Raw genomic sequence first — 23,580 nt, forward strand, 5'->3', positions numbered from 1 at the left:
TGAACAAGCCAACCTGGGAGATGGGAGAGTCAAAAAAGTGCACTTTGTCAGCGTCTCTCATCTTGGCCAGGTTGAGCCAGAGATGGTGCTCTTCGACCACCAAGGTTGACATTGCCTGCCCGAGGGACCGCCCCATGACTTTTTTGAGTGACTTGGCTTGCTGAACTTGCAGGATCGCCATGGTGTGCAGGGCAGAGGCTGTTTGGCCCGCAGCACTGTAAGCTTTGGCAGCAAGAGCTGACATCAGCTTACAGGCTTTGGACGGGAGGCGTGGACGATTCTTCCAGCCGCGCTCCATGCCGAGAAACAAATCTTCCAGCTTTGAGCACTCAGGGTTGGGCGGTGTGTTCACTTCCAACCCAATGCTCACGGCTGCCCGGGCAAGCACGGCCGTCAACTTTAGGTCCGATTCGGCGGAAGCCACAACACCCGATGGGCCCAACGGAGGGCTTCATCCTCAGAGGACAATAGCCCATCCCACGATGTTGCTATCGACATCTGATCCTCTGGCGGAGCCTCGAATGAAAGGCTGGGACCGTCATGTGACGGGCCAGCGGAATCACCTGGAAACTGTACGGGACAAGCGCTGCATGAGGAGTGGGAGGTCTGTGGGGACTGGCCCGGCAGATTTGCTCCCACTGTAATCCTCAAATCTCCCAGAGAACAAACCAACATGGCCCTGTGCTGTGCAGAGGAAACAGGACGGGTAGTGACAGAGGGGTCTCTTCCTTTCCTCAGAAAGGAGAGACGCGATCGCAGCGTCGCCATGGTAATGCTCTCACAGTACGGGCATGAGTCTTCAGTGTGCTCAATGCCCCGACACAGAAGACAGCGATCGTGGCCATCATCAGGGGAAAGGAAACCACTAGCAACCAAGAGGACATGGACAGAGTGGCAACTTGAAAAAGATGCAGACTGTCCGCAATTTTCTCTTTTAGAGGAAACTTCTCTTTTATTGTTGAAGCGCCATGGGGAATCACCACTGCACCTAGGGAACACTGCTGAATGGGCCGTCACGCCTACAACCGAAGAGAGTGCGCTCATGAGATGAATGGCTTTGTGGATTGTAAAAATACAACCACTTGGCACCGAAGCAAAAATCAGAATGATTGCTGCCAGTACCGCCGCTCCCTATACGCAGAGTACGTAGTTTGCCTAGGGCACCAACTCCCAGGGGGTTGGGATGGGCACCATCCCAGTTGCTCAAAAAAAAAAAAAAACTTTCGTTCTATATTAATATTAACATATACATATACGTAAATAAAAATATAAACATGAACATATATACATAATTATAAAAAATGTGTTTTATGGTGAACGCAGTAGACAGGCGAAGCACACGTGACACGCCATTCCCGCATCCACGTCCCCGCCCGTGCCCGTGCTCGCTCTCACCTCATGTTTGCGGCTGACTGCAAATGATCATAACTGATGGACAACTATGCCCGGGAAAAGACAGTAGTCAGTAAAAATCAGTAGTCCGGCGCCGAGATAAGAAAAAGAAAAAAAAGCCCAAGATGAAGCCCGTGCATCACTTTTAGGTACGTTCATAATCCTGTGAAACGTTTTTGGATGTTGACGTTAATAACGTGTTTTAATGTCGGTAATAATATCACCGCCGCATCTGCCTTAATATTCTCTCAGAGTTTCCATGTTCCCTTACGAAAATTAACCATAATTTTACTACGAATAAAAAAAATAAAAAAATTAAAATAAAAAAACATGGTTCTTGTAGCAATGGTAACCACAAATTAACCATGGTTTTGATACTTCAAATCGCTTCAAATAATAATTTACGAAGTATTCAGATAATATTTTTGTGTAAATAAAAACAGACCTAAGCAAACAACAACCTTTAAAATGACATAAAATGCATTATATAAAAACAATGAGGCAATAATGATTGGTTAATTAATAATAATCGTATGGTTTCATTGAATAACACTGTTAAAACACATAATGTAATTCAAAATAAACAATTTATGTATATTACATATTATTACAAATGCCTACAAAGGGCGCCAAAGGCCTGGTAACTGTTGTTGTAATACTTACAGAATGATTAAATCCTTGTTTAATATTGACCAAACATTTAGTTAAAATATCCACTTAATCTTTAATGCTCGGCCACCTTTTGCGATAGAAATGCTAGCCTCTATAATTTCTTCAACAAAAACATGTGGACATCATCACAACCTTTACAAAAACTAATCATTGGTTTTATCGAAGTAAAACTGCTTAATTTTCTTTTGTGTGATTTCTGAATGCTTGAGACTATAAAATCAATCAGACATAGATGACTGTCAAAAAGCTACAATTGTAATTTGTAAATACCGGTAATACAATTTAATTACAATTTAGTTATTTACTTTTATATTTTATTAAAGTTATGTTTTGACCCCTATAGTAGGTGTTTTTTTTTTACTTCCATAATATTTTGGGGAGGGGGCACAACAATACAATTCTGCTTAGGGCACCCATTTGGCCAGTAGGGCCCTTATTGCCGCTTTATATACCCGTGTGTATGGGGGAGTGGCTTAATGCAAAATCCACTCACCAATTCTCATTGGCCTTTTCTCTTAAACTCAGAGGTGATTGGGGCTCCCAAGTAAGACCCCTAATGTTGTCACAACATTACTCGTAGTGACCGATAGATAGAGAAAGCCTAACCTTGATAACACTGAACTTAGCCTTACCGTATCTCATTGTGGTTTTATGGTATTCACTTTTTTTTTTACCATTTTACATTTACGCATTTGGCAGACACTTTTATCCAAAGCAACTAACATTGCATTTAATATATTTAAGCAGTTCTTGCTCTTCCTGGGAATCGAACCCATAACTTTGCTGACCCAAAACTGCTAAAAGAAAACAACAATTTAGTTATTGACAAATAGTCCTTGTGACTCCCCATGTGACAACTAGCCCCGGTTGTGTACAACACTGCCACGCTAATTTGAAAGTTACCGAACACAAACATTAGCAAAACAGGCCAGTCGTTTATGGTGGGATGGTAAGACTTGCTTGGCTCACCTTCAACAATGTTCCAGTGCAGCCTGCGGCTATCCAATGAGAGCCCAGCCCTCCTCCCCCTGCTCTCCTCTCCCGCCTCCTCCGCGAGCTCTCATCTCTCCGCTCCGCGTGCAGCCACTGACTGCTGCTGTCTCGCGGCGTTTGGAGATCTTGCACGCGCGTTGTATGGATGCTGAAGCTTTGGCGCTGCTATAAACGCAACACGGAATCAACATGTCCAACCCTCCGCACGACCCGTTCTACTCGTCCCCTTTCGGACCGTTCTACCGGAGACATTCACCGTACATGGTGCAGCCTGAGTACAGAATCTATGAGATGAACAAACGACTCCAGTCCCGGACAGAGGTGAGTTTGGCATCGCTCCACATGAGACAGTGACAGCTGTAGTTTGGGAAAAGTTATGTTAGCCAGTGCGTTTGCAAAATTATTCTAATTTTTTCCTAACTAAGTGATGAAACTATATGTTTTAGTTTGTAACTGACTTTGTGAGCACTGTAACCTTTCTCAAGCCCTTTTTTAAAATTTGCATCATTTAGGCACTGTATACAGAAGCAACCACTTTGATCACTAATTATAATCCATGTGGAGGTAGTAAGTTAATGAACAACGCAGAGCAATGATGCTTCTCTTCCGACACAACTGTTTTAAATAAAGATTTAAAAATTAACTTCAACAATAAAAACTATACAAGCGTGGCTACTAATAACCTGGCTGATGATTTGAAGTATAAAGGAAATTAGTAAAAATGTGTGAAAGATGCCAAAAGCACTTTATGGAAAAGCAGAAGCGTTTGATTTGCTATGTAAGAGAAAATAAACAGTCCCACAAACTTTCCTGCAAAAGTGATGTCAGCATTGGACTTAAAAGCATTACTTGATTTCAGTATTTTAGATGTATTCAGACCTTCAACATCTGCCTGTTGTCATCAGCACCAAACAGATGATCTTAATAATTATTAATAATATCAAAAAATGTATATTGTTGTGGAAAGGTGAAAATTCAAGGCAACGTGATAGAATTTGAATTTAGTCTATTTGAATTTCACTTCACCAAAACCAAAACAGCCAATTAATTGTTGTCAAGATAACTATATATTTCTCATTCTCAAATTTTCAATTAATAACACAAAATATTTGAATCTTCATTATGTATGTTGTTTATGGCATTTAACATCAAGGGAACTTTGCAATCTGACGGAGAGATCAGATGAAATAGTTTTATATAGATGCCCACAGATCTCAGTAACGGTGAAAACAAACAAGCATAATAAGATTTTAGCATCACCTCACAAAAAACTAACAGTGACAACAAAAACAGCATAAATAAATCCAGCAAACAGTAAAACAATAATCCTTTAACAGTGAACACATCATTTATTTATTTTGCAGTGCATGTTGGGGACTCACATATACACTTAGCAAATCATCAGTACTGTTCTATATTAAGTTTATTCAGACAACTCTGTAGTTGGGGGGAATATTGTTGGTCTAACATGTGCTTTTATGTAGATTCAAAGTCATTTTCATTTCCTTGTTATCTGTGACTCAGAAAACCCATATGCTGGATGAAATGTAATTGCTTGCCTTTTTTAAACAGTGAAATCAGTTTAATGACAACAAAGCATGGACTTTATGTACTTGAAACACTTCCAGCATTTTTACCCCCTTTATTGTACATCTGTGACTCAGAAAACCCATATGCTGGATGAAATGTAATTGCTTGCCTTTTTAAACAGTGAAATCAGTTTAATGACAACAAAGCATGGACTTTATGTACTTGAAACACTTCCAGCATTTTTACCCCCTTTATTGTACTTTTAAAATAATACAGTACAACAGCTGTAAATAATAGCTGTAAATATTTGTGCCGTGATACACGGAGGTGTCTGTAATGCTGATCCCAATGGAAAATAGTTTTCTTCAAAGATCTGCTGGTTACAATGCAAGTCTGCCCACAAATTCCCCTTGGGTCTCCTCTTGCAACCTCTAACTCCTCAAACCATCGCTGAATTCCACTCACCTGTCAAAAAAAAAAGATCAATAATTACAGTATTTATTGCTATCACAATCAGTCATACCCATTTGTGATGTTATACTGTATACAGAACAGCTTTTGAAAATGATCTTAATTGTCCCATTGAAAATCAGCATTAAATAAGCTAATGAAGTGCACTGTAGCCTATTGCTGTTGCAGTTCTGGCACGTGAGCCTCTGCTCATGTGTTTGATGGAGGTGTTGTAACTTTAAGGAGAACTGGGCTGTATTGCAGAGATGCAATGGAACAACATCATGAATAATGCATAAGCAGTGGCCCAAACCCTGAAGACTTCCATTCTGAAACGCCACTTACCAAATGGCCTATATTAAACATGTGCCAATATATCATTTTAATCTTCACAACCTCACTTTGGCATAAAAGGGCATTTGCTAAGATTAAATCTTTACATGTGTGATCGATCTTGATAAGATATTTCATTGTGAGGGTAACAATAAGTTTAGTTGATGAATGTGTTTTCCTTCTGGAAACTGTTGCAATCTGGGACTCAAAAGGGGTAAAAAGAGAAAAAGTATACAGAGAAATATAATTAAGAAAAATATATATTTAAAAATATTGTTAAAGTATAATTTAATTTGATTCAGATTTGTTTTTTTTATTACTCATAAAGGTTTCCAAAATTAATAAACACATTGTTATTGGAATCAATAATTGACTCTTTGTATCACACTTTGTATCACAGCAGTCAGTTCAGCAATGTATATCGTTTTTGCAACACATACTGCGCACCACTCAGCAGTTCCATCGTTCTAGAAAAGTCTGGAACAAACATTCTGACACCTTGTTTACTGTTTTATACCTGCAACATTTGGTACCTCCAATGTTTTCATGTTTCTTTGAGAATTTTGTATAGATTGGTAGGCTCAAATGAACAAACATCCCTGCTCTGTGCACACATATCCATCTGGCAGATGGTAGAAATGTTTGTAAAAGGTCTGATATCTTGCATCCCTTTTGCAAATTGTAGCATGTATAGGTCTAGCGCCTTGCCACAGCGGCATAATAATAACGCAACTCTATTGCTAATATCTTTGCAAACAGTGAGCGCAGTATTTATTAACCAAGCCCGCTGATGTGCATTTGAAGCCAGTGGTAATTTAGCACAGATTTTACAAGGGAGAGTTCCCCCCACAGCCATCCATCATGTAGACATGCAGACTTTCTTAGTTTAAGAGCTGCAGGCAAACACTGAAACAACAGGGGGAGCGAAGCGCCAAAGTAGCCACTGTCAAACAAAGGTGTTTAATAACCACTTGGCTCTATATTTCTCTGCATCAGTCATTTAATGACTGTACATTAAAGCTAGCTAATCGATGTATTAGTGCTTAAAAACATAGGAATTACGCTCCATGGTGCACATCACATGACTGGAGTGAAAGTAGAATTGAACAAAAGCAGGAAGGAGCTCAGGAAAGCTAGACAAGAGGGCTCAAGAGTCCCGACTCTTGACTCGAGTGTTCTCAGTACAGAAGCTGGTGATTGATGTATTTTATTGTCCAGAGGCTAAAACTGTTAAGCCCATCTGCTGGCAGCAAACTAACTACAGAGCAGAGCAGTTCGAGTTTTGCGTTTTAAAGAGCGCCAGAGAGTTTGTCATGAAATGGAAAATTGTAATTATATATATTGTTCAAATATTTTCTCCAATCCCAGATTAATATCTTAAAGTCACCAATCATTCATCAGTTGATTCCCTTGAAAGTGTAAATAATGTGATTCTATGGTGTAATCAAAACATTACTGTTTGTTGCTATCTGATAGATCTAGTTTTTGAATGTCAAAAGTGAAGTTTTTTGGCTGTTAGTATGAATATGTTAGCCTTAAGGTTATCTATAAGCTTGTGTGTTCCAAAACACTGACAAAATTTGCATTTAGAAGATGTATGCATTCAAAATGTAGTCTCTCTACCATCAATACAGAGCGTTGATTTTGATGACATCATACTGTACATCAGTTTCTCATCAGATTTTCTGCCCAATCAAATGCTTTCTAGAATCCGCAGCATCCCGCCCCTTAAGGTGCTGAAACTTCAGCAGAAATCAATCGCTTGTTCACACATTTAGTATGTTCTATATGGCAAAAGACACATAGCACTCTATGTAAGGGATAGGGAGCGATTCACATAGTTTAAACATGCCTTTCCATTGGGTGAACAAAGTCTGGGCTTGCATCAGTGTCAAGCGAGCACTCCACAGAGTGGAACATATGCATCAGTTGATGTGAACCACAAAACATATCCGACCCATCTGAATTTTATGCAGAATGTCGTATTTTAAAGCAATGGAGGAGATCAAATAACACAAATGGTTAGATTTTAGGCATTATAAACAGCACTAATTGGTAGAAGAGATAACATTGGTGCCACGACGCACCTATAAATTACACTATTTTTAAACGACACATCATCAGCTTTTCTAAAAATGATCACTGTTTATCTTTTTTCCTGTAGTAACAGTTTCAATTCTAAAGGGGGAAACTATTAGACTAATAGAATACAACTTAATAAAAATTTGATTTTGACAGGCTGACACGTAAATGAAATGCTTTTGTAAAACGCTATTTTTAAAAAAGTGAATGAGTCACTAGATATGTCCTGCCCTGACTTCCTGTTTCAGTGTAAATTATGTTAATACATTGAATAGCTCTGTGCATTGCAAAGCACTTCAGTTTGATTTTCATAAAGGGGGCATGTTTGGGGAAACCTGCTTGAAAGCAATCATTTTTAGGGATGCACCAAATATTCGGCAACCGAAATTATTCGGCCGAAAATAGCAGGTTACTGTATGATGACTGAAATCGCGAAATTACCTTTAAACGATTAGTAAATCAACTGCAGACATTTTAAGTTAATTTGTGCTTTGTTGGTATAATGTCTGCTAGAATGAAAAAAAATGCTCAGTGTTAAGTAAATATTTTTAAATTGTTGTTTTGTAATTGATTTTTTATTTGAAAAGCAGGACAAAACAGTAAAAAGCACATTTTGGCAATTTACTTAATGCAATGGTGAAAAAAAACAATGGCAAAATAGGCCTACATGGGGGGAAAATGTGAAAAACCGTGTTCGGTATTCGGCCTTCGGCCCAATGTTTCATTTTGTTCAGCTTCGGCCAAGAATTTTCATTTCGGTGCATCCCTAATTTTACACCCTTCAAGGTGTGTTTGTTGGTAGTGGCAGTGGTTTGCATTATGTGAAATATTCCACCAGTTAACGGAAGGCTGTTAAGGAGTCTAATACTGAATATTTGCAATTCACTTAACAAGAAAGTAGTTAGCATTAGTTACAGATACTGATTTGCCTATGGAAATTTCCAACTTAAAACTAGCAGCTTCTCTTGTTCAAGAACTTCAGTGGGTTTTCTTTTCATGTAAAAGCTACATTTTTTGGATGTTTTTCCAAAAACAGTTGGTACATTTAAGCAGTTTCTAAAAATGTTTAAAATCATGTATGCTCGCATGACATGAAGACTCAAATCAGTAGTCTAATTAAAGCTGTTTTTACATAGTGTGGGTCACCATTTGGTAAGATCACATGACCAGCTGAAAAGGTACAGAAGCTGTCACTGGGGTAGGACCCTTTCAAAAGGGACTTATATGTACCATATATGTACTGATATGCTCCCTTTAGACACAAAGGTTCTGCCTCAGTGACAGCTTTTGTACCTTTTTTCTGAGAGTGTATCAAAGACTGTATATACTGTATACCAAGATGATTCAATCATATTACTATGAATAGGTGAAAGTGCAAAGCACAATATGATGGAATAAGTCACACCTTCTAAATATAAGAGCCAATCGCCAATTGGTTAATTCATCGCATCCCTGCAGTTGCCATTAGAAGCTTTAGAAGTTGAAGTCAGATTCTGTGGCTAATTTGAAATATTTGTGATTTATGCAAGCATTTTTTAAAGTAGTTTAGGACACTTGCATGCCCAAAATGCTTGCTGCCCAGATGCATTGCAAATATGGCAGCTGAGTGAATTGGCTTTCCTTGAAATGGACTTTGATACTATTCACTTTATCTTCGTTACCCTGCTGTTTTTGGACAATTTAACTTGTAATAAATTAACCATGGCTAACTGTAAAAAGAACAATTATACAATAGCATGCTTTTGCATGATTCTGCATCCATACCATTAGGTCCAAGCTGACTGCTGTGTCAGCCTGCGCAGCATAAACCCCCCCCCCCAAAAAAGGGGGGCTGAAAAGCCAACTCGAGTTTTGTACTCTTTCAAACGTGCATTTGGACATGTTTGCCTTGAGGCCTGCATGCTGAAAGAGCATCAAACATGTTTGCTGCCATTTAAAAGGTTTGCTGGAAAACCTGCTGCATAAGCATATGCAAATAAGCATGCTGGTTAAAATTCAGAGGAGGAGTTTCGTCAACCTCAGCTGGTATAAGCTCATTAGCATAACGCTTCTTAATATTCACAGGGTTGGAAAGAGTGAGAATAAAAAGAGAGGTCACTAAGAAGACAACAAATGAAAGGCTAACTTTATTAATCTGTCTAATGGTTTTGGAATGGAATGTGTTTATGCAAAGAAGCAGTGCGAGTTCACAGCGGCATTTCGTTTTGATCTGAGGGCGATCGATAATGCATTTCACTGTGGAGAAACTCAGTCTCAAAGACCTCAAGGTAAACCAATCATCGCAGCTCCTCCACAGTCCCATAAGAGCTTAAAATGGCACCAAATGGCAAATCAGTCTAACCATGTCCATCATCATTTATATTACATGTTGCCTAATTGATTTTGTAGGAAGCAGGTGATGGACAATGGATTGTGTTTTAAGAGCACATGAAAAGTGTAGCATAAATTGATGTGCCCAAATTGAAGAGTTTTGTTAAGCAATCAGCCGTGTAGGACTGAGAAATATCTAATGATTTCACTATCAATAATGTATCATTGAATTTTTTTCATTTTTAATGGCAGCAGTGGACTTAAAAGTCTTTAAACTTTATTTTGCGCTCTCTATGGGATGAAGATAACGTACAAACCTCTTATCAATTGGCTGCATTATGCAAAAACAGGTTATGGGGTCCCGGGTGATATGTGACATATTACATTGAAAACAAAACAAAAGTAAAAAATGGATTCTCTGGAACAATAAGGTGGCGTTCAAACTGGCAGGATACTAGGACAATAGTCCCACCTTTTTCCTGCGGCTTTCCCAAAGTTCCTTCCAGGCTACACTGTTGCGCTGATAACAGATAAAGAAGGATAGCCCATTTTACCAACTTCCTGTTTTCAGACTTTTTCTGTACAGATCATATTTTTGATTCCTTTTGAAACCTGCTGCATAAGCATATGCAAATAAGCATGCTGGTTAAAATTCAGAGGAGGAGTTTCGTCAACCTCAGCTGGTATAAGCTCATTAGCATAACGCTTCTTAATTTGATAAAATATCAAGTTCTCAGCTGTGTTCTGCATGGGTTGGTTTCTCAATGCACCTCGTCAAAATTTGGATGGGTTGTGAACCTACATAAATGTTTTTCTAAACTAGCTCAAAATGCTTGAATGTTATGTTTACTAACACAGATATGCATTTAGAAATGTATACACTATCGTTCAATGGTTTGGGGTCTATCTTGGTGTAATATTTTGAAGAAGTCTCTTATGCTCACCAAGGCGGCATTTATTTGATCAAAAATACAATAAAAACAGTAAAATATTATTGTATTAATAATATTATTGTGAAATAATATTATAATTTAAAATAACTGCTTTCTGTTTGAATATATTTTAAAATATAATTTATTCCTGTGATGGTAAAGCTGAATTTTCAGCAGTTATTAATCCAGTCTTCAGTGTCACATGATCCTTCAGAAATTATTCAAATATGCTGATTTGTTGCTCAAGAAACATTTTTTTTTTTTGAAAACAGCTGTTTGGCTTAATATTTTTGTGGAAAGCGTGACTCTTTGATGAATAGAAAGTTAAAAAGAACAGCATTTATTTGAATCTTGTAAAATTCTCTTGTCACTTTTGATCAACTTAATGCATCTTTGCTGAATAAAAGTATAAATTTCTTTCAAAATTACTGACCCCAAACTTTTGGACGGTAGTGTATGTATGCTGTGCATTGTTGGCTTCAGTGGTCCAGCGCTGTGTGCCATATACAGTGAGAACTTTCTAAAGGGCATTAGTTTACTTCCCCTTGCCTTATTTAATTAGCATAATTCAGATCATGTGCACCTAACCATATTCAGTCCTAAATATTGTCGACATTCAGTTGTTCTTAAAAAACAGCAAAACAAGGACAAGCAGGCGAGAATAGTTTGCTTAAAAATACTCATATATGTTGTTTATACTGTCGCTGTTTACTAAAATGAGGTATCATGAATCGATGCATGAATTGTTTACATGCTTACTGCCATTTCTACCGTGGTTTTGGCTTGTTTGGCTTGTTTACGTTGTTAGTATTCCCTGAGATCTGTCGGCGGCTGTCACTGATATGTAGGTGGAAGAAGTTCAACAGCAGTTGTACAAACCCTGCGCGTGATTGCCCACACACAGCTCTGTTCAGCTCATCCAAGACCTTTTGTACATTTCATGAGTCCTGAAAGGTGAGTCTAAATGGAGTCTGCCTGGCTGAGGACTTTTTAAATGTCATTTCGCAGATGAGGATATATAAGGACAATTTACACCTATTCCCATGTTGCCTTCATTGCAGTACCATTCAAAACAGAGATGTTGATACTCCTCGTAGTATTATTAAGGCTGGATCACACTGCCTCTAAATAAAATCAGTATTCCAACCATTCTAAAACTGACTGTTGGATTTAAATGGTTAGGAAACATGACAAACAAACACCAACAGGAAAAACACTGATCCAGAGCAACCCAGTAACCGCTAGAAGTTGGTGTTTGTTGGGCTCCAAACTTGCATGTAAATGATGCCATTTTAAACAAAAACTATTATGAGGAAAGATATCATAATAAAATTTTATTTTATTAACAATATTATGAAATTAAATACAAATATTATAATAAATCTAAATATTATAATAAAACTAAAACAAAAAATACTATAAATGTGCTCTACAATGCTAACAAAAACTAGACAGGATTACAGGAAAATTATTGTAGTTTATGTATTTTCGGTTAATTATGGATAATTGATTTATTTAAGGTTAGATAGGACAAACTGTTGTTGATTCAGTTATATTATTTACCTTATATTGTTTATTTTATTGGACTGTGTCCACATCGACACAGACCCCACAATAATACATCAACATGCACAAACTTTGCAACCTCAAACAAAACTCGCAAAGATTCAATGGCATAAATCTTGTAAATTTTAACAAATTTAGCAACATTTTTATCCAAACCGACTTACATTGCTTTTTTTTTTTTTTTACAAATGAAATCAATTCTGCAATAGAGGACATTTTAAAAATCAAAATTCAAAACAAAAATAAAAACTACTGGAACTGTTGAAAAAAAACCCTCCATATTAGTGTGTGTGTGTGTGCGTGTGAGAGAGAGAGAGAAAAGTATAAATATCAGTTAGTTGGTTTGTGTACAGTATGTTGTAAAAAAAACAGCCACTATTGTTATTTACCGAGGATATGGGATGTTGTTGTCTCTCTAAGCTCTTGGATCTACCATAAATCTGAGCTGCTTGGCCCCTGCGGAGCAGTGACTGGGTCGAGAGCCACCATTGGCACATTGATGAATCCCTTTAGATGTTCCGATCAATACGGCTTTATCTTCAGGCAACCCGCGCAGACGCCCATGTTAGTTCACCTGAGGTCCTGAAGGACTGTTCGGTCGGTGCGCTGTACATCAAAGCTCACTATCAGCTATAGCATGCTAGACAGGTACAATCAGCACTGAAGGCAGGAACCTCTCATTTTCCATGTCAGCTACAGATTACTGATCTATAGCCGACTCTCCCTTGGCTGCAATGTTATATGTCATCTTTATCAAACATGATCTATGTCTCTGAAATGCAGCAGCTTTGGTTTATTCCATCAGTCAGTCAAGAGCAAAAAAAAAAAAAATACAAGAATAGAGCAACAGGGGTGCACAGATATATCACTATAAATGCAAATCACATCGCTAGGGAACTATGGTACAGTATCAGAAATGATCCTATTTAACTGTTAAAAAATGCAGTCCTTTCCAACTTTGACACATACCTGTATGCAGGTTTACTGATACTGTTTGCAAGGGCTGCTGAGGCATTAAATAGGGTTGATTAGTGCAAATGGGTGATCAGATTTCCTATTGATTGTGACAGTGCAGATTGCCTTCTAGATAAATGAAATCCTATAACTCTGAGTTCTGCTGCAGATACTGATAATGCTGTTAGCGGCCATTAATGCTCTTCCGTAATTAGCTTATATCAAAGTAATTAAAACAATGACAGTGTAAAGTAATTACATTACATGCTAACTCAATATTTCGTCTGTGTTATCTCAACCTGTATGCTTGATATCTTGTTTTCAGAACATAATGGAGGGCCCTTTCACCATTTTTGAACATGTGGGTCATTATATTCATTACATCCTGAAGCGATTTCACGGAATGTCTATGTTGATTGTGATTTACAAGACAAGGCTAAAATAGGGCTAAAAAGATAAGTAATCATTGTAAAACTATATATTGACATCAATTTTATGTTATGCTTTTTAAATAATATTATGACCAATACAATAAACAAGTAAAATATATTATTATTGTTATTAATGACATTGAATTTTTTGGAAATTGACTTTTAAAATTTTTTTTTTAAAGATTTTTTATTTTTATTTTTTCGTTAAACAGTAATGTAGTAAAAAAGTAATATTGTGAAATTTCTTATTGACAGTAATCTTGCTGACCCTAAACTTTGAACAGTAGTATATATTGTGTATTTTTAGACCTGTCTTTTTAGACTAGACCATAATAAACACTATGAATGTTCTTAAACTTTAGATCTCCATCACAGTTATTAATCAGGACCTAACCTGAGGTCAAAGGTCATTGGTGCTGAGGAGGTCATTGGTGGTGACTGTACAGTTAAGATGGATCCCCCTGCGGGCCATTGACCCATTATCAGGAAGATGTTAGAGTGGAGAAGATCAATGAACACTCAAAGAGAGCAGTCAACACCTGCTGATACAAACACTGTTTGATAAGCTCAGCTCAAGAGTGGCCATCAATGAGCTGCAAAGAGATATTGAACTGCAAAGGAGCTCAGAGAGTTGTGGGATTTAAATCACCACTACATTGACGCTGTACATTGTGATGCGATATGACTGAAAAGGAGATGTACTTACCAGTCAGAGACAGGACAACAACGTCTGTTTTACAGACCTGAAAAGAGTCAGTCATTAGTAGGGCTGGGTTGACAATAATTACTTGATTTTAATTAGTCCTTATTTTGATAAACCAATATGAATACTTAAATCCCAAGATCGATTTTCTGTGCTGTTTTCAGTTCAGAAGCGTGAACAAAACGTCACTAAACATTATGTGTAGCGTGGCCCCTATCCAATAATTGGATAACAAAAAAGCTTTGTGTTTTGTTTTTTTTATATGAAACATAGTCTCAGCTTTCAAATTCGGTCAATTTTATCATGAAATTTAAACAATAAATATCATTTGGCACTCTTTAATGTGCCGTGAGAGTTTGTTGTAGCTGCCTCAGTTCAAACAGCAGCACGCAGAGCATTTCAACCAATCATCTCTTCCTCTTTTCTACTAGTTATAGCACAGAATAAACATAAATGAACATCAGAATGTATGTTGAAAGATACAGTACAACTTGCTAATATGTATCATCTCTCATGTAATCACCCAATCAGTGTTTCAGCCGTGAAAATACGTCAATAAAACAGCTTGTAAACAATATATCACGTAACAATACATTTTTACAGGAAAGCCATTCAGTGTCCATAGAAAAAAAATTACTCTAGAGAGGTGCATTTTGATTAATATATGCAGTAGATAACATATTCATTATATTCTTACTTAACCTGTTAGTGATGTTTCATTTATTTTATATTTGAATAATTTTTTTCATAAAAAAAGTTAAAGTTATGTATATGTTTATATTGCAACAACAATTCAAGTAGAAACCTGATATCATTAAAACGTTCATATAAAACCTGCCTTATGTGCAATTTAAATGTTTGTATACAAGTCAGTTTTTATTTGAGTGTGGATTATTGTATCTTAAAATAAACAGCAATTGAATTTGTACTGTTCCAGTAATTTTAACCTTTTATGTTATAGTAATGTACCATAGTAATGTATAGTAGTCTGCAGCAGTTTTTCTTAATATATATAAACTTGACTTAAAATATATCCAGATATGACTTAATATATATATATATATAAATGAATATTGAATCGAATCAAGAGCTTGTGAATTGGAATGTAATTGAATCGTGAAATCTGTGTCAATACCGAGCCCTAGTGATTACGACGTTTGTTTTATCCTCAATACTTTGCCAACCCACAAGAGGCCAAGATGGGGAAAAAAGGTAAAAATGAAGAAAGCTGGATTATCTGATGAAATCATGCATACTGCTGAGTGTGACTAAGGTATAATCACAATCGCAAACACACATTCACTCATTCACAGCACACAAGCTGAAAGCAAGGGAAAGAGTGTTAGCCAGAAATGTGTGTCTTGGGTGATAGTGCTGTGCTAATAACCAGCTGTGTTGGACAACATCAGCCTCCTGCCTTATTGAATGGAAAAACGATCACCGTTGTCAAAACTGATCACTCACTTACAGTGACTAAGACGGCAGGTCGTAATAGGGCACTGACTCACTCCCAAAACACGGAACAGACGAGACTGCTTCCTCCACACTTGAAAACAGCGCTTCTCGTATACGGGATGCAGGACTAAAGGGTCTCCAGGGTCGGCCATATACAATGTGATGCTGCCTGAAGTCGACAGCCCTAATTGTAAACATCTGAGAGGGCTTGTGATCTGTCACCAGGCAACATCGGCTAGATGGCAACATTGACCTAAACGACGTCTGTTAGAATCAGAGCTCTGTCAATCACAGGAATGCCGCGGAGTCTAATTTTACATACGCTGAGTATGTTCGCAGCTAGCATGCCATCTGATAGAGTGGCCTTAATTTAATTCAAGTCAATTAGCGAATCTTCCTATTAGTAGTGGATTTGGAGGATCTAGGTGCCCTGGATGTACATTATTTATAATTAATTTGGTTGTTATTGTCGACTTTTAATAGTGCACCGGTGCTCTCTGCATAACCTTTAATCTTTAATTAAGGAAAACTTGCATTTATAAGCACTGAGCTCATGTCATTTGAATGCTAGATTGCAGAATTGTCTCAAAATGAGCTTTTAGGAGAAAAGAGCACGACATCAGGGAAGGTAGGTTCTAAACTGATGCTCTCGGGGTTGGGGTTAGGGTTAGGATTTTGTGTTTCTTAATTATAAATGGTAATTCAAAAAGCACACAGAGGTACATGTCAGTGGATGATTACATTAATGTTAACCTTGAGCTTTTGAAAACAACCCCAAGAAATGACATACACAAATTATATTTATTAAAAGAAAAAACTACATATAGAAATATTGTGTGTGTGTGTGTGTGATGTGCTGCTCAATAAACATTTCTTATTATTAGCAATATTGAAAACGGTTGTTCTGCTTAATATTTTTGTAGAAAATGATTTTCTTCAGGATTCTTATGTTCATAGAACAGCATTTATTTGAAATGGTAATGTTTTGTAACATTATAAATGTCTTTACTGTCACTTTTAATCAATTTAATGCATCCTTATTGAATAAAAGTATTAAATTCAAACATTTCCTAAACATTTGAATGGAAGTGCATTGTACGGAAGTGTATCACAAAAATGAGTGGAGCTATACACAAAATATTTTTTTCTCATTTTCACTCCTATTAAATAGACTTGTAAGAATGACAAAGCATATCACACAATATAATTAACTCGTATTAATTAACCGTGACTCTCCTTCTTCCCCAGGAGAGTGATAGTCTGTGGTGGGATGCGTTTGCTACAGAGTTCTTTGAGGAGGACGCTACATTGACCATTGCCTTCTGTTGAAAACGGTTGTTCTGCTTAATATTTTTATGATTTTCTTCAGGATTATCATGTTCATAGAACAGCATTTATTTGAAATGGTAATGTTTTGTAACATTATAAATGTCTTTACTGTCACTTTTAATCAATTTAATGCATCCTTATTGAATAAAAGTATTAAATTCAAACATTTCCTAAACATTTGAATGGAAGTGCATTGTACGGAAGTGTATCACAAAAATGAGTGGAGCTATACACAAAATATTTTTTTCTCATTTTCACTCCTATTAAATAGACTTGTAAGAATGACAAAGCATATCACACAATATAATTAACTCGTATTAATTAACCGTGACTCTCCTTCTTCCCCAGGAGAGTGATAGTCTGTGGTGGGATGCGTTTGCTACAGAGTTCTTTGAGGAGGACGCTACATTGACCATTGCCTTCTGCCTGGAGGATGGACCAAAAAGATACAGTAAGATTTAAGCCTTTATGCAAATTTGCTTGTACTGGTGCCAGATAAAAACAGTGCTTGATGGAAGATGACTGTGATATTGTGTCTATGGAGTCTGAAAATGTACAGTAGAAGGCAATGATCCATACAAATCTGTAAAGAACTCTGATTCAACTAAATCCGCCTTCCAGATCTTATTGACTTTTATTGGTCTTCCAGGAAACAAGTTCCCTAAACATCACATAAAAACAGCACTGTGGTTAATGGCCTTGCATCTCACTATGGAGAACTAGACTAAGAAAGTGTTGTAATTGGTAAACTGACTTGCAAGGTTCATATTTGTGAATTATTTTATCTGCAGCTCTGCCAGAATTTGTCTAAACACCTTATGAGAGAGTAATTGTTTGCAGTGAGCTCCCTAATGTAGTTTTGGCTGCATTTGCAATAACTCTGCTAGCCTGTCCATTTTTATTTCTTTTTTGCACACCTTTCCTCTCTTTCCCTCTAATGATTTAAGCTGTGTTGTCTGTTCTTATTGAGTTCTCTGCTTTTGGTTAGTCATGCAGAACACTCTGCCTGTTGCAAAGAACGTTCACTGAAGCCCCCTCCCTTCCCGGGGGTCTTTGTAGTGCTGATAGATTCAGAAATATATACTTTTATTATGCAAACTGAATATGCCATTCGACTGTGGGCAGCATTACAATAGCCTCAGTTTTAGCCTCTTTTCAAGACATGGCAGTTTATTTTTCTTCATTTTGTGAAGTTTGAATAGTTTTAATTGAACAAAGATGTAAAATTCAAAAACTAAAATGTTTAATTTGTCATTTAAAATGTCGTTTAAAGTTTTTTTTTTGTATGTTAATTCTACATTGCAGCATGTAATTTTTTGTAATTCTCACAAACACCATTTAAAAGTGGAAACACCAAAGCTTGCATCGGCTCCGGAGGCACATAGGGAACCAATCCCCCATATCGATTAGGAAGGAGTTCAGTCCGTCTCTTGTGACAGCTCATCTTTAGTCTTCAGAAATGACTCCTCTTAGTTTCAGCCACAAACATACACCCTCACTCCATTAATGTCACTCACACACAAACACAAGCACTGCATTCTACATTTGCTCAGGCCTTTTATAAATGTCTCAGTCCTAGGGCTGGACAATAATTCAATATCAATATGTATCGCGATATAATTCTTTTCAATAACGGTGATATGATTTTTAAACACATTTCCGATATTTCGATATACATTACCAGTGTTTCCCATACATTGATTTATTTGTGGCGTTTGACTTCGTTGAATAAACATGAGCACTGCACGTTTCAAAATCAAAATTCTTGGCAGTTTTTACAAGGCTTTTTAAAATAGTGTTCATATCGATATCGGAATTATATCGTATCGACCGAAATTAAGAAATATATCATGATATAAATTTTGGCCATATCGTCCAGCCCTACTCAATCCTCACTCTACCAAGCATCGTTAAGGGTTTTCTGCATCAGTACAGCCTCACATAAGTATGCTTGTTTTATTCTTGCTTGTCTTTGTATGACATGTTTACAGTAATCACTGTTCAGGTTCCGTTGAGTAACTCGTTCCTCTGCTTTATATTTCAAGACATCAGATCAAAGATGGTCTAAGTATTTACCTGTATTTACTAGTATTTACCTGTTTATGAATTCTTTATTAAAAATAAGGTCATATCGCACACATCCAGTAGTGCATTTTAAATGCACTCTCTGGAATACTTGATTCTGTGGTCAGATGATTTGTATTACGTCCACTAACCTGTAGAATTTATTTGTTGTCCCAGATAACCTTAGCTGAAGCTTTTAGGTAATCTACAAGTAAACTAATAAAATAATTTAATCTTAAATCAATATGTACATTTATTTATTTATTTGGTAAGTAGCCTAGTAATACACTGGCTAATGTACAGTCAGCAGCCAGTCATCACTGCAAATAAACCTTAAATAAATGATAACTGTACAATAACTGACTTAGGTCTAATGAAATGATTTCTGTGTTATATTTTTACTATATGATGTAAATATGCAGAATTTTGAGAATATCTTTGTTTTCAGCATAATTAAGCTGGAAGATATTGGTACTAAATTATTATTATTACATTATTCTGCACTAAATTAAACATGAAATTTTCTATACAGAAATGCATACATGGAGCATAGTTTACTTATGTATTTTCTTTTAACTTTTCAGTTTTATTTATTTATTTTTCAGGCAAAAATAAAAGGCTGATGCTCAACCAACTTTAGAGGAGGTTCAACTTAAAAAAAACTAACAAAAAAACATCTTAAATTATTTATTTAAAAACAGTGGCATTTCTGCCAACTTCAAGGCCTTCATTACCCACCCAAAAATGTTTTATTTACTCATTATTTATTTTACGTTCATAGTTCCCTAGATGCCTGGTCACATTGCATGTTAACAACTGCTTTAAATAAATAAAGACTCCTAATGGTTGTTAAAAATTTTATGGGTATAGCTGAATAAATGAAGTTAAAGGCTTAACATGATTAAGCTTAAAAACTCTCTTCATAGTTAATAATAAAAACTTCAGTACTGAGAAATCTCAGACCATCTCCAAACGTATCTAAAATATCCCTTACAAGCATAAAAACAAGAAGCATTGACGTTTAAGATACAAAGACTTTGCACTTATATTCACCAACATATATAAGATGTGGGCGTTATTTCACCGCAGTACCATTGTGGATGGATAGATAATGGATGGATTATTGAAATCCATTAGTTCAAATGGCCTCACTTTCTCTGTCTCTTTTCTCTTTCTCTCAATCTCTCTCCCCAGGACTGAAGCTCAGTTCTGTCTTATCCTTCTAGTCTTCTATTTTTTATCTCCTGAAGTGATAAAAGATTAGTTTCTCCATTGTATGTTTCTCTGCATATCTATTTGTTTAATACTAATTCTATTTTAATAGAAATAATAAAAAATAAAATATTTTATAAATAATACAGCTATAAAAAGTTAATACAATATTTTACACAAAATGCTATTTTTATGTATATTAGGTTAGCTTAGTAACATTAGTTACCATCAAACTCCATTGAAGTCAATAGTGGGTCAAGTCCCCCGTGTGCTTCACACAAGCGTGTGGAGCGCAGAGCTGCTGCCGAATCCGATGTAGACCGTTCCAAATCAGTCACTTATGCATTTCCATTTCAGGTAGGATTTTGCCTTTGAAGGCAGCTGCCTATAGTATATAGGCTACAGACAGCAACTCGTTCACTTCGGAATAGGACTTACAGTTTGGCATGTACCACCCTAACCACCTGAAGACAGGAACCTTTCGAATAAACATTTTAGCTCATTGATCTGCACCACCCAAACCTGAACACAGGACTACACTATAACCTATTTCTGTAGCTGATTCCTTAAATACTGTGAAGTGCTGTAGTTCAGTATTTTCTTCACATCTCTCCTCGTGGACATTATTAGCTGGGGAATAATTAATATCTGAACTGAAACACTGTTCTTGTTTTGGGTTGAGGCGAGGAGAGTTTCAAAGCGTGATGCAATGCCCCTGCAACTGTGACACCCAATAAAAAACTTCCACCACTGAACCGCAACACTTCATCAGACAATAACAAACAAACCAAAGACGAATTTATTAGCAGATTTGGATGAAGACGGAAGATGGAATCGGTTTTGTTTTTGGTCGCAGTTGTTTTATTAGAATGGCATTAGTGTCTGTGCAAGCCAAAAACCTGAGGATGTTAGGCTCATTAATCAGGTTCGAGTTGAACCAAACAATTTACAGGCTCTAGTAAAATTTCACAGAGATTACTGTTTACCTACCTGAGAAACTTAATAATCTTCCAGTGATCATGTCATGTCTGCATTCTGGCAGATTTCTAAAAAAGCACTGCTACTGCATGAAAGCTACATAGATCAATGCTTTGGGGAAACGCAGTCCAGAACGAGCAACACCCGATTGACTCGTTTGAGTCCGTTCCTTTTAATGAATTTAAACCTGTTTTGCGAATGAGTCTGAATAATTCAAACAGCTCACACACGGACTGAACCATTTTTGGACCAATTTCTCACTCTGTAAAATGGTGGCATGACACAGATAGCAAAAGCGCGCTAGATTAAGTGGATACAGTCGATTGAAACAAACCTTCAAATACTTTCAGTCGTATGCAAGTGAAGAAGACGGTCTTTATTACAATAAATAACTGAATGTGAAGATTGTGAACAGGTATAAGCACTACAGCAAACAGTATCAAAACACTAGCAGTGCTCGAAAAGAACTAGTGCATGGCACTATGATATTATTGGACACGTGCAGTGTAGATTCTATGGTACACTCTAAAAAATGCTGGGTTGTTTCAACCCACCTTTGGGTCAAATATGGACTAACCCAACCGTTGGGTTAAAGTTTTACATTAAATTTTTTACCCAAAAGTTGGGTAAGTCCATATTTGACCCAAAGTTGAGATTTATACATCATCTGAATGCTGAATAAATAATCTTTCCATTGATCTATGGTTTGTTAGGATAGGACAATATTTGGCCGAGATATAACTATTTGAAAATCTGGAATCTGAGGGTGCAAAAAAATCAAAATACTGAGAAAATCGCCTTTAAAGTTGTCCAAATGAAGTTCTTAGCAATGTACATTACTAATCAAAAATTACGTTTTGATATATTTACGGTAGGAAATTTACAAAATATCTTCATAGAACATGATTTTTACTTAATATCCTAATGATTTTTGGCATAAAAGAAAAATCGATAATTTTGACCCATACAATGTTTTTTTTGGCTATTGCTACAAATATACCCCAGAGACTTAAGACTGGTTTTGTGGTCCAGGGTCACATTTATGTCGTATATGAATATACCATGGTGCACCTGTACCGCAGTGGTGGGCTGCTTTTTAGGCCGCTGTGGTTGTTTTGAAGATGGTTTGTAGCTAATAGTTACCTTAACGCTACACAATAATAGTAATGAAGAAAATAAAAAAATTTTGCTCCCAGAGTAAGAATTAAAGGCTTTATGGTGCTGTTGTTGATGCATGACTTCTGTGCCTGCTACAAAATAAGTGTACAGTTGTTATTTGATTGGTGGACTATGCGCAGTAATGATTTAAGGCATGTATTTACTTTTTATTAAAATATCTTTTAATTTCAAACAATTATTAGGGTAATTTGTGACTTAATGTTGATTTTGTTTTATGTCTTTTTCCCCTATTTCTGAATAGCATGCATTTTGTATAATTACCCAGCATTGCTGTTGATGTAGATTTGATTAGTAAAAACCAGGGCAACTTTCTGTGTTTACACTTGTTGTTATGTATTTAGTTTTATATTTTATTTTATATTATATTTTACTGATAGTTCTCAACAAGTGTGGTATTTGGAACAGATCTGTGAATTGCATGCAAAATCCAGTCATTAGGAGTTCACGCAATCAAGAATTTTGTATGAAGGAAAGATTTCCCCATTTAGATTTCACATCAGACTCGCATTTTCCATGTTGACCAACAGGCAGATGCTTGGTTTGAAAGTCTAGGGTGAACGCAGCTTTACTGAGAACAGCCCTGAATGAGATAGGAACCATTCACACAGTACTCATTCTTTTATTCAAAAGCATGAATGCGTTTTTTTATTTTTTTTTATTTAGTTTTTAACTTGACTTTCCACCTTGATAATGCCAAAACAACAGCGAGATGTTAGTCTGCAAGTGTACATAGACAAATCCAGTATGAACATCCTGCGATTCTTTCTCAGACCAACTTGATTTCAAAATGGATTGATATGATGTTTTATTAACAAGGTTCGGGAGGAGCGCGTCAGATACTTAGCCTAATTAACACAGGTGGAGCGCACTCAAGTTAATCAACACCATGATATAAATACAGCTGACTTACCTCTATCCATTGACGGTTATCAGCATTCGGTTTGCACCTTTTGCCATTATATCTCAGACTCAGCTTCTCCCATCTAAACGACGAGACCTATACTGGGGATTTTTT

General features: G+C 36.6%; 1 protein-coding gene across 1 annotated transcript in view; it reads left to right on the forward strand.

Annotated features, from left to right (window-relative positions):
- The first annotated feature begins 3,000 nt into the window (after positions 1 to 3,000).
- Positions 3,001 to 23,580, forward strand: part of LOC107741120 (LIM domain-binding protein 2-like) — a 64,796-nt gene continuing 44,216 nt past the window's right edge. The window contains exons 1-2 of the mRNA XM_016553715.1: positions 3,001 to 3,378; positions 17,481 to 17,583. Of these exons, the coding sequence (XP_016409201.1) occupies positions 3,247 to 3,378; positions 17,481 to 17,583 (235 nt within the window). The 5' untranslated portion in view covers positions 3,001 to 3,246. The remainder of the gene's footprint in view (positions 3,379 to 17,480; positions 17,584 to 23,580) is intronic.

The sequence above is a fragment of the Sinocyclocheilus rhinocerous genome, unplaced genomic scaffold, assembly GCF_001515625.1.
Source record: "Sinocyclocheilus rhinocerous isolate Xijiao unplaced genomic scaffold, SAMN03320098_v1.1 scaffold431, whole genome shotgun sequence".
Classification (NCBI taxonomy): Eukaryota; Metazoa; Chordata; class Actinopteri; order Cypriniformes; family Cyprinidae; genus Sinocyclocheilus; species Sinocyclocheilus rhinocerous.